The sequence below is a fragment of the Branchiostoma belcheri genome, unplaced genomic scaffold (genome assembly GCF_001625305.1).
Source record: "Branchiostoma belcheri isolate BF01 breed outbred unplaced genomic scaffold, Haploidv18h27 scaffold106, whole genome shotgun sequence".
In the NCBI taxonomy this organism is placed as follows: domain Eukaryota; kingdom Metazoa; phylum Chordata; class Leptocardii; order Amphioxiformes; family Branchiostomatidae; genus Branchiostoma; species Branchiostoma belcheri.
In genome coordinates, this window is record NW_017802447.1 from 273,397 (window position 1) to 286,223 (window position 12,827).

Consider the following 12,827-nt stretch of genomic DNA (forward strand, 5'->3'; position numbering starts at 1 on the left):
AAAGGGTGAGAACAAACTTTTGTTGCACTAAGTATTGGTAGCTAAGCACAAAAAATTCAAATAATAACTAAAGGAAACACAATTTATAATGTAGTACGTTTATTGTCATATTGGAGATACAATCAACTGAAATGAAATTTCAAAACATTTTAAATTTGGTTTATCTTATGGTGAGAATAGCATTGCCTCTATCAAGAAATATTAGCAGCATTTTGGCAGACTTGCACTGACAAGGTAATGTTCCGGTGGTATTTATTTTAGAATAACGTGACTGTGGACATTTTTTTCTTGATCTAGTGAGAAAAAACAAACTTTCAACACCTAACCCACAACATTGCTTTAAACTAGACTAAGTGTAGTATTCATAGCTGTTTTGAAGAAGAAGGAGCATGAAATTGAACAGGCTACATCCCTATGTTCCATATCCCTATAGACAACTCAACCTATGTTCTAGCAACCCTAATCCTTACCCTATCAGTATGTGAGAACATATTGGTGTCAGAACGTAGTGTTATTGGAACATAGGGCTTCCACATTAAACAAGTACATGTACATTGTCAAAGTCTATGTTCCTCCTCCCCAGTCATGATAACACCCTTATGTAGACAGGTCTGCTCCTCCATGAGCGCTGGCCACAGGAAGTCGCGGATTTTCTCGCTGCCAGGATCGGACGAGTGGAAGCGCTCGTGTAGGTTTGGGTTGAAGACGGTGTCGCTGTGGTGGAGGGTGAGAGGAGGCGTCTGTACGCACAGCGCCCACGACAGCTGCACGCACTCCCGGATGTAACTCGTGACGCTGTTGGACTCCTGAAGGGCGGAGAATTCCTGGAGACACTCGCACAGTTTTCCCACCACATCCTGGGGGATAGAGAAAATTCTCAGCATGATGCAGATTTACGACTGTCACAGTTTTTTTTGTCTCTAATTTTCATGGTTTCCATGTTTCCAAGATGAAATGTTGAATTCTTTTCTTTTAGCAATTAACAATTCTTGTCTGAACCATGCTTGATACCATGTCCAGACATTTGTTTATATCTCAGGGGCGTTTGACATATTTGACACAAAGCACCACACTGTACACAGTGCAAACTGTAAACCAGCTTACTGTTCTTACCTGATAACACGCCCCAGTATCCCAGCTGTCAGCTGCTGTGCAGAGGTAGGAGTTGATACAGCCATCCAGCTCGGCTGCAGAGGCTTTTTGTCGAGGTGAAGCAGCGCCCCCTGGCACGGCCAGCAGGCGGAACACGCTGGAACGCAGCTCGCTTAACCGCTCCTCTGCACATCTATAGGACAACTGCACAAACCAAACAACGTGATGGTATGTATTCATTGATCCTCACTTGCAAATCAAGTTAACATTGTCAAATTATACTTTTTAAAAATTTGTATCATGTTTATCTCTCCATATTCTACTGTCACTTCCTCCCACCTGTGGGGAGACCATTTGACCTTCAATTTGACTTCCCTTTTGCAGTTACATCAGTTCCTCCCTCTCTTCCAGTGACTCTACTGTACAGTGTATTCAAACAATGATGAACACACAAGCAAACACCCCATAAACAAATCTCATTATATGCAGACTGCTGAGACTTACCAGCATGACTGTAAAAGCTATTTTGTTTTTCAGGTTCTCCTGTACATAGAAGCCGTCTCTTCTCAGGATGGCGTCCATGCTGTCCAGGGCATCCACACGACTCTGTAAGGGGCAGACATGCATTTACTGTTCAAGAAAAAGTCAAACCCCTTAGAAGTGTATGTACAAACATCAGATCTAGCGACATGTTTTAACTTCTTGCATTATTGTATCTGTGTATTCAGGATGCTGTATCTTGGTATTATGCTTCAGGTATGAGTTTGCAAATAATTTTTGACATGTATTTTTTGTTTATTGGCACATGTATTCCAACTTCAAGTAATGTCGAACATAGGGTAGTTTGCAGTTGTTACCTGTGTGTAGAGGGTTTCGTATCGCCTGACGAGCTGGGTTGGACGAGCTGTCAGTGAAATGTCCTCAAATTTACATCCTCGCTGAATCTGACGCTTGGCTTGGGTCGTCAGCCTTCAAAAGAGCAGAAGCTGAGTTAAGATTCAGCAGGACGTCCCAAAAATCTCAATGAAAGATAAATGTCATTTAAGTAAGGATGTCACATTTAGAACAGATGTTTCTGTACTGACTTGTCCAGCAGGTTTCTCTCTCTCTGCTGCAGTTGGAGGATGGTAGCCTTGGCCTTTGCGTACTGTTCCTTGAGTGTTGTGAGTTCGTTGTTCCTGACCTCGGCTGGCTGGATGCTCCCAGTGTTGCTGATGCTCTGCTGGCTGCTGGACTCCATCGCCAGTTTGCGTTTGTGAACAATACCAGGTAACGGCTCCTCCTGGAGAATAACATCTGCTGTGGGCACAATGACAGTATTAATGACCATACTTCAATGTTCTGACACCCCTTTATTCTGACACTACCATATTCCAACACCCCTACTAATGTTCCACACATCTAATGCATTACCATTCTTTCTATACACAATACCAGGGGCCTTCATCTTTGACTTACCCACAGTACATCACGCTGCATATGTGCACTCAAAACCTTGAACTAGCACATTACAAGTACATGTACTTTACTATTAGTTTACTAAACCCCAGAGGCGTTGCCCAAAGAAAGTTTTGAGATCCCTTACCAAAAAGCTCAGAGGCTTGTCGATCGTTGTGAGAGGGGTCAGCTGCAGTTCCTCCATGGAGATGCAGACAGTCTGCCGCGTCACTCCCGGCCTGCGCCTCTGAGCTGGTGTTCGCCTTCAGGATAATGTCAAGTCCTCGGGACAGGGTTGTTAGGAGCAACCCCACCTAATGGGAGATATAGGAAAATGACATACTCAGGATTTCTGATTATTAAAGTTAATATAATTAGTCTCCTTGGTCTTCCTCAGAAAGTGTCCAGGCACCCTTGTCACGTGACCCTGTGGATGTCAACAATTGGTCAAAAGTGCCAGGAAGTTTATGACCAGGAATGCTAAGTGAGTGGAATGACGGAACCCATCTACATCAGGGCACACCAACTTTCATAGAGACAGCGGCCAGTATTAACTTCTTGGCACTATTAGCCAATTGATGACGTCACTTGCCAGGAGGGCAGTAAAAAATTTGATGCACTAACAATATGCAAATGAGTTCCTTGTTCATTAAAAGTTTTCACAACATTTGTGGGTACCTTATCGTCCAGCTTTAGCACGTGGAGCTGTTTTCGTAGCTCGGTGGTCGTCCGAAGCGCTTCTTTGTCAGCTTCGATGCGTTCAGACAGCAGGTGTACGAAGTGAGCTAGCTGTGATTTGGAGGCTGCGGTCCTGTCCACGGCGTTCATGAGAGACTTGTTCCTGATGAGCCTGTCCTGGATGTCCCGCACGTTCAGAGAGAGAAGTCTCTGGTGTCCGCACGTGGAAGAGGCGTGTTTACGGTCATGGGATTTCTCTGGTAGCTTCATCTCGTCCAGGGCGGTCACGGTGCTTTTCAGGACGGTTAGACTCCTGTTGCACTCCATGAGCAGGCAGTCGGACAGGTGCACGAGGCTGTCCTCATACGTCACCATGCCGTGCTCGCCCAGTCCTCGCAGGCAGGCGGCGACCTGCTCTTTCTTAGCACGTAAACAGTTCCGCACATCAGGGTACACCCGACTGGCCACCCCGATGATGTCATTGCAGCACCTGTGCAGGTGTTTTGTCTGATGTGCCGCCAGTACCCACTGTCCGCCGGCTGGAGAATATGTCATGTGCTGCTCGGAGGTAAATACAGCTAAATGCAACAGAAACGTTATAACGTCAGGCAAGCTGATCGGAAAAACGTCCAGGTCGGCCAGCTTCACGTAGAAAATCCGTAATATGGGCAGCGTTTTGGGGAACTCATCCATAACACGTCCATGGGTAGTTCGGTAGCCAGGGTGGATAGCGTTACCGGGCTTAAAGACTCCAGCATGCAAACTATTTCATCTAAATTCCTTTTCTGATACAGTAGGGCGACCTTCCGCAAGACCGAGCCCGGGCTCAAGACGTGAATTTCCGACTGGCGCGAAGGCGGCGAGGTGGAAGAACTCGAACTTAGCCATGTCGAGTCCCGCCAGGGGATGCGCAGGTTAGCCCGAGGCTTGCTGGGCTTCACGCGAACTCTGCCGCCACTCATGACCGCTGCATGCACATCGGCAAGTGTAAACCCCACAGTGTGGTAAGACCGGACCGGACCTGTTGATGTTTTCCCTCAAGCAGCCCAAGTATTTTTGTAGGTCCCTGCAATGAAACAGTAGCCGCTACAAGAGGCTGCTGGTGTTGCTCGCGGGTATTGTTCTTCTGGTCTGACCCTTGACGACTTCGCCACATAGCAACGCTCTGCCAGCGGCCCGCACCAGGGGCGGACCGTTTTTACTTTCTCACGCTTACTTGTCCAGCTTGCGTTAATCTCTATGACGCTTGTAAGGACGACTGGGCGATCACGATCTGGTCTATTGACAAACAGGTAGAAAATTTATTTTTCACACTAACTCGCGGCTTTAGACTTCAATTTCAGTTCATTCGTACATTTCATTGACATGTTAACTGCTACTATGCTCTAGCTTAATTTTAACTCCATGGCTCTAGTATACAATTTCATTCCATGAGAACGCGGACGCGGTAAGATTTCAAAGGAATTTTCTACATCGAGAAGTCAATTGTTCAATCGACCAATGTCAACGACATACACCGCACCCTTTGCTCAAAATGTTGTGATCTTTATGTGTGACACGAGAATAACAGACTGCTGGCTCCGGGCCATTTCTGTCCAGAGTTGACTCTAAATGTGGCCGGATGTAAACAGCGATCTTCATACTTGCCGTTACTTACCGTTACACACATTCATAGGAAGTCGACCATAGCTAATTCAATAGGTCGAGGCTGTCGGGGAAAGACATGTTCCATTTGCGCACACAACACTTGTCTTTCTATGCGTAACGTCATTTGAAAAGTGCCTGAACCCAACCCATAATACAATACTAACTGTTACAAAGGACGGGTTCTGAAGAGAAAATATATATATTTCAAAAACTCCAGCCGCAACCCGTTTCTGCGAAATTAGAGAAATGGCAGGCATGTCGTCAATATATATATATGTGTGTCGTAATGCAAGCCCAAAGAAAATAACCGTAATCATTGTGTTTTTGTTAACTGTTTCATACGTTTTGTTATATTAACAGAACCGAAACGTTAATCAACGTTTCACACATGAACACACAGATAGCATCTGATTTGATCCCCTGCCCCTAGCTCACTATGAACGGCTCACCCCCGCTTGTTTCCGTCCATGACCTATTGATTACGAATTACCGGCAAGTGATTGGTAGCTTAGGATCAAGTTTCCTTGCAGTCGCGTATTTGTTTTGTAAGGCATCCTTACAGGTAGGGCAGCTATAGAGGGAGCACCGTTATGTCGTCTCCGCGAAAGTACGAAGTAGAACTGGAGCGGCGCTCCTCCTTCTTGGATCAACAGGTGGGGGAGAAAGCCCGAGAGCTGTTCAGAACAACGGAGACCAACGTCATGTCGGGGCCGGACGCACTTCAACTTCGTCTGGACACCAGCTTGAGTGGCAGGACCGCACAAGGGCGCTCAACGAACCACACGGAAAATGGGAGAGAGCAGGAAACGACCACTCATCAGGAGAGCTCCGTGCCATTGCACGGCGCCGAGGGCCTGAGTCTGGAGATTTGCGGCGCTAGTGTGATGAGGCGGCCGGGAGAAAACCTCCAGGACGGCTCGGGGATGGCAGAAATCACGAACATCAGCCTGGAGGAGACCGGGTCTGGCGGGCCCAGGACCGAGGGACAGGAACTTCAGACGCCATCAACAGGAGAATGGCGGGGCATCAACACAGACACTCTAACAGGTGGGCGGGCGGTTATCTAGCACAGCGTTAGCGGTCTATGTGGTTCAAATACGGTGTTAACCCAGCGCGCAATGGTAGCAGTTTCGTGAGTTTGACACCAAATTTGTATTGGTTATTGGGTTGTAATTAGCTAGTGGGCAGATATACGATGCAAGCATTTCTAACGAGGTAACTAATTTACTGGGAAATTAGGCCAAATTGGCAAGCCACAGAGTAGGTAACTGTAAGCCTTTTAAGTCAAAAAGTAACAAGTTGTCAACATACTACAAAGGAGGACAGAACACCACTTGAACATATGATTAATTGACTGAGATAACATTGAGAAAATATATCCTCTCTGTGCTTTTGGTTTAGGCATTTAGAAGGTGATGTCATCCTGTGGCCAAAAACAATTGTTTTGATGACCTTTCACCTTTAAACCGTCGAAATTCTAGGTAATGAATATTACAGAAAAACAGCCACTGGCACTGTAGACCACCAAAAGTGTAAAATCTTTGAAAGCTGGTCTCAATTTATTCATCATTCATCATTTAAGTGATTTTTATTTTAACAATGTTGACCATGTATGATATAATTGACTTAATATAACTGTGTTTTTTAAATATTGGAAAAATAAATGTTATTGTTATTGTATGTTGTTATTGTGACGTGAAAAATTCCAGTCTCAATTGTCCCCACTTTTGTTCCCTTTAGATTTGAATGAGACCCCCAGAAGCCCGACCAGTGGAGCTGTGGCCCCCCTCAGCCCAATAACCAGCACACCGAGCCACCAGGACCAAGTCATACACACCTTACCTGAAGTAATCCACAAGGCCAACAACTCCAACCAGACTGTCTCAGCGGGGCAGTACTTTGTAGTCGTGGCCATCGACTTCGGCACCACCTTCAGTGGCTACGCCTTCAGTTTCCTCCGCAATCCGGACAGCATCCATGTCATGCGGAAGTGGGAGGGGGGCGATCCCGGGGTGACCAATCAGAAGGTGCCTACCACCCTGCTGCTGACTCCAACAGGGCTGTTTCACTCCTTTGGATTCGCTGCCAGGGACAACTACCACGACCTTGAGCCTGGCGAGGCCAAGAGGTGGATGTACTTCGAGAGGTTCAAGATGGTTCTCCATGCAAACACAGTACGTATGACACTGATCTATTCTAAGGAAATTGTTAAATTTAAGGGATAAAAATGACTTCTTTGACTTAAATAAACTCAATTGCACAGGAAGAAATTTGTATACAAAAGCGCACAAGATGTACATGTATATTTGAACTTCTAAACATATTTTTTCATTATGAATTTCTATACATCTGTATCTCATGGAAAGTTTGTAATTGATGGGGTTTATGGAGACCAATGAGGAAATGACCATCTTGCATTAAATTGCTCATCATTGAATTCATTTCCAGGACTTACACAAGGGAACACAACTGACTGCTGGCAATGGAAAACTCTGGCCAGCTGTGGAGGTTTTTGCCCACGCTTTGAGGTAAATGTAGTAGTCAAAACTAGAATTGTGTAGCAAATCAAATCATAAATTTGTACAGCTGGTAGTATACTGCCCTTTACCATAACGTACCAGCTTATGTACCTGTATCAGTATAGCCACTATACACAGGCTCTCTAGGATAGTTCAAGGAAAAAATGATTTTTGAGCATGACAGTGCTGGATGTTTATTTCTTGTTCTTTTAAGGAAGATACTTGTCCATATTTTTTTCTCCTGGCAAAATTTGTCAAGAGTAACATCATTGACAAAAACCTTGGATGTATCCTGTCTAGGTTCTTCAAAGACCACGCCCTGCAGGAGCTGACTGACCAGTCCTGTACACAGATCAACAACGAGGATGTGAGATGGGTCATCACTGTTCCAGCCATATGGAGACAGCCAGCAAAACAGTTCATGAGAGAGGCAGCCTACAAGGTCAGTCTTCCCTTATGGACACACAATTGTTGACTTTCCATATTCTTATCCCAAACAAAGACTTTGTTGGTACAGATACCTGTGTGAAGGTCCAGAAGTATCAGAGGGGTAGTTTGGAGACCCATAGTGCACAGTGCAATACCTCCAATGTGTGAATTTAGAATCAATCTGTGCAGGACTAATCACTTAGCCTTGCCTGACAAATTGGGTTGTATGAGAAGAAACAGACATGCCTGTCCACAGGGGCACAAGGTTCACTCCACATTTGGGAAAGTTAGATCTAAAACCAAAATGAATGATGAATTATTTCAAATTGCATGTACCTATGCTTTATCAGACCTGTGTCTCTGATGAAACCGCCTAAGAGGAAGTAAACCAAACTGTTGTGTGAGTTCCGAATTGCTTTTATATAATTGTTTCATTGAACTACTAGTTAAAGCCTGTGACTTTTTTTTCTAGATGTAATCATGTAATGCACTTTGGCTGATACCTGTGTGTGGATCATGTGTCTCCAGGGCAGTGCTTGGAAATCTAAACCTGAAGTATCATGTTCTGTTGTGTAGACATTAGCCTAGAACAGAGGTTTGGGACCATCTGATTCCATAACATCATTCAACAAAGTTGACAAAAGAGAGTCAAGGTTCTCAAGGATGTTGATACACCTGTTTTCCTAGACCCAACTTTACTTGTAAAACCTTGCATATACTCAAATTTAAATTAGGCCACGTCAGGTCTCAGATCACTTGTTTGAATTCCATGACTTTCAAACACCACAGGCACCTGTTGTGGTAACTCTCACACTGTTTGGGTTTAGAAGCAAGTTATTTCCACATGCAGTATTTGTAAAATTCCTGGCACGGAAAGGCTAGGAGGAATATATTATCAGAGAATGGAGATGAGATGGTGATGAGTTGACTGTCTTACAGGCTGGAATGGTGTCCAGGGACTGTCCTGAGCAGCTACTGATTGCTCTGGAGCCAGAGGCTGCCTCCATCTACTGCAGACAGCTGCGGTATCACCAGCTGGTGTCGGACTCCAACTCTCCCCAGCCTGCAGCGCCCCAGGCCACTGTGGCAGCAGACATGGCTTCAGGTAGTTTTTGGCAATGCCTCAGGGGCACCGCCTTTTTCTCTGCACTGTTTTGTTGTTTTCAATGAAAAGTCTTTGTTAGAAGTTTTCTACTATATTTTTTAATACATGTAACTGTATGGGTCACTATTTACTAATCTATGATCAACTTTATTCATTGGTAAGGTGGCTTTTGGACCCCCTACATTTTGATACGTACCAACATATAATAGCAGGATCATGGTTTGCATCCCCATTTCCCGACATCCCTATGTTCTGACAACCCAACCTCTGCTCGGACGACCATATCCCGATGTTGGAACCTTGAGGTGTTGGAACATAGGGCTGTCCCCACAGGGTGGCTTACACGGCGGTCTGTCACTACGGCATTCTTTCCCATTGCTATGCGCGTTCTAAAAGGTATCGGGTTACAAGACGCTATTTTGACCTGTTTTGGACTACCCGTAAAATATTTGAAAATACACAAATAATATTCATGGGTAAATTTCGTCAAATTAAAATGAAATTATCGTCTTAACATCCTTTAAATGTTAGCTTTTTATGTTAAATCAATGATTTTTTTAAATTTCGCTCAGAAAGACGATTATTTTCGGGTTTCCGAGCACAAGTCATATTACCTTTTTAGGCAAACATCGTTCAAACCTGGCTACGTATATTACCCTAGACCCCCGATTTTTACATTTTTCACAGACTAGGAATAAGACAAAAAATCGTGTTTTAGGGGTTTTTTAATTTCTGATTTTAAGTCTAGTTTTTCTCGATATATTGGTGAAAAAAAGGCATTTTTTTACATTTTTCACACTAAATTACCCATAATTCAAAATTGAGGCCATTTTTAAAAAAATCCCTAAAACACGATTTTCGGGACAACCGTTACAGTCATTTTGAGCCGTAAATGGGGTATGTTTGACTCTCCATGTTTCCAGGTTTGAACAAGTTTTGGAGACATGTCATATCGCCAGAAAGTGTGCATTGTGTTATTCATACTGGCGTAAAGAATCATTACGGTATTCAAGGTCACTCAAGGATACGACAGTAGCTTCGCTACATGTTACATGTCCACCAAAAATAATAGCGGACATATACTGTCCAGGAAACTGTTTGTATCTATAGAAAAGTGTTGTTTTTTATCTGTTGCAATGCACGGAGGTAGAAAGGCTTGTTTTGCCGCTTTATAGTAAATGACCGCAGGTGACCCCGAAATAGAACGCGGGTTCGATTCGAATTCCCCAGATCGAACACGATCGAACACAGTTCGGGTTCTATGACATGTGGGAACTTTGCAGCCCAGATTTTACCACCGTGTTAGGTGGGCATATTCTCACCTGAACCTGTTGTCCTTTAGGTGACCGGTACATGGTGGTGGACTGTGGAGGGGGGACGGTGGATCTGACAGTGCATCAGCTGGAGGAGGAGCCACAGGGGGGTCTGAAGGAGCTGCACAAGGCCTCAGGTATGTGGGGGTCTGGATGGGGGGATCCTGGCAATGCTAGATTTAGGAGAGCTGGCGATAAAAAGAATGCAGGCCCTCATATGTACCTCAACATCTCAACTGGGTTGGGTACATGTACGAGCAGCAGTTGCACTATTCATTTCAGTATCAAGGCAGAGAAATTAGCATGTTGAAGTCTACAGAGCTTTAACCCGGGTGCAGCACAGGTCACCATTTGTAGGAGAGATAAACAAATGGCAGGTATAAGAACAGTCTGATTCATTCCGATTTGGATTAAAACTGGCATCAGAGCTTCAACGATATCTTTGTTAAATTCCAGGAGGGCCCTATGGATCAATTGGAGTCGATGAAGCCTTTGAACGACTCCTTCACAACATCTTTGGCAGTGACTTCATCGAGCAGTTTAAGCGGAAGCGCCCTGCTGGCTGGGTGGACCTGCTGGTGGCGTTTGAAGCCAGGAAGAGAGCCGCCAGCCCGTACAAAACCAACCCCCTCAACGTGTCCCTCCCCTTCTCCTTCATTGACTACTTCAAGAAGACGAAGGGCAGCAGTGTGGAGGCGGCCATACGGAAGAGCGGGTACAAGTACATCAAATGGTCATCACAAGGCATGCTGAGGATGAGCCCAGAGGCCATGCGTGAGCTCTTCCTTCCAACGTTAAGTAAGATCGTGGGCCAAGTTATCACAGTCCTCCAGAAACCAGACGTGGCAGGAATCAAGTATCTGTTCCTAGTCGGTGGTTTTTCCGAGTCCCCGCTCCTACAGCACGAGCTGCGTGCGGCGGTGGGGCAGTCTGTACGCGTCATGATTCCCCAGGACGTGGGACTCAGCATCCTGAAGGGCGCCGTGTTGTTTGGACTCGACCCGGCCGTCATCAGGGTCCGCCGGTCCGCCCTGACATACGGGGTCGGAATTCTGAACAAATTCGTGTACGGGAAGCACCCGCCCGAAAAACTCATCATCAAGGATGGCGTGGAGTGGTGCACGGACGTGTTTGACACCTTCGTGACCATCGACCAATCGGTAGCCATCGGGGACAGGGTGACGAGGAGTTACACTCCAGCTAAGCACAGCCAGTCCAACATCGTCATCAACATCTACTGCAGCGAGAGAGAAGATGTGCAGTACATCACAGAGACTCACGTGCAGAAGTGCGGGACACTGAAGCTGGACTTGACACGGTCAGACTACACAGTTGCCCCTCACCGGAGGGAACTGCAGACAACCATGCAATTTGGAGACACAGAGATCCGAGTCACAGCACTGGACATTCTCACATGTACATCTGTCAAAGCCACCATCGACTTCCTCAACAAATAAAGCACTGAAACTCACTCTGTCCATGCAAACATTACAGTTTAAACTGCCCAAGAAGACCACTCAGGGGACCTATAAAATCTGGTCTATGTGGACAGGTGGTCACTATAGACAGGATTTTTATTGCTTGTGTAAATGGGAAAATTGTGATCACAGTGACCAGGTGGTCCTTATGTAGATGTGGTCGCTTGTATAAGTGTCAAACTGGTTATCATTGTTAATCAATGGCTTTCATGTTATAGCTGGTGAAAGCATGTAGATTCAATAGATTAATAGATTATTTTCTTAGGTGGAAGTGTTCTTTTCCCCAGACTGTTATTCAACATCTGAAATATATAGGGTCTAGAATTGATACTTATTAATTGCACTATTATAATAATTGTAAAGCACCAGACATTGCAGCCTTGTTGTCAACCAGCACAAAAAGCAATTCAAGAATCACATCCAGTTCTCCTGATGGAAATATTTTTACCAGTTTGCATATTGTGTTCAATCAAAATTATACAATTTGTGAGGAATTAGTTTGTGTCATCTAGTAGTCAATGTTTTCATAAAGAGCATGTCCCTGTTGTAATATCCCTGGACAAAATACTAGTACATGTAATGCCCTCCACACCCTGGTAGTTTCATCCTCATTATGGTCCATTGATGCCCCCTATCTACACCTGTTCAAACTACAATGTACAGTAATTACTGCATGTTCAAACACTTCTATTCTGATGAGTAGCAATAGGAAAACTTTTCCCCTGAGTGCATGATGATTCAATTGCCATATGGTACCATTACTTGCCTTCAGTGCTTTTGGTATTAATTCTTGACAAAAACAGTTTTTCTATAAAAAGAATTTTATTCAGAGGATGTGATGTTGTAAACTTATGTCATAGTCAGTTTTCATGTCTTTAAAATGTGCAATGACATAATTTTGATAGATTAGCACATCATTTTGCTCTTCACAATGTAATACCAGATACAAACCATAGTGTTACACAAGAATTTGCATCAAATATTCGATAATCCAGTCAATTAATATCAACTGTTTTAACAACCTATTATATTTCCTATATTGAATTTTTCGATAGCCATCCGATGTACTTGTATGATTTATGACAGTTTTATCAGCATTAATAAAATCAAAATTTTATTTACAAACTAA

General features: G+C 44.4%; 1 protein-coding gene and 1 pseudogene across 1 annotated transcript; one reads left to right on the forward strand and one right to left on the reverse strand.

The window, feature by feature from the left end:
* Positions 1-122: 122 nt before the first annotated feature.
* On the reverse strand, positions 123-4,487 carry LOC109478580 (annotated as a pseudogene).
* A 165-nt stretch (positions 4,488-4,652) lies between these two features.
* LOC109478939 (heat shock 70 kDa protein 12A-like) lies at positions 4,653-12,780 on the forward strand. The gene is made up of 7 exons (XM_019780749.1): positions 4,653-5,901; positions 6,595-7,028; positions 7,303-7,382; positions 7,674-7,815; positions 8,742-8,907; positions 10,250-10,357; positions 10,677-12,780. Exons 1-7 carry the CDS (start codon positions 5,445-5,447, stop codon positions 11,675-11,677), a joined length of 2,388 nt encoding a protein of 795 aa, XP_019636308.1. The 5' UTR covers positions 4,653-5,444; the 3' UTR covers positions 11,678-12,780.
* Positions 12,781-12,827: the final 47 nt, after the last annotated feature.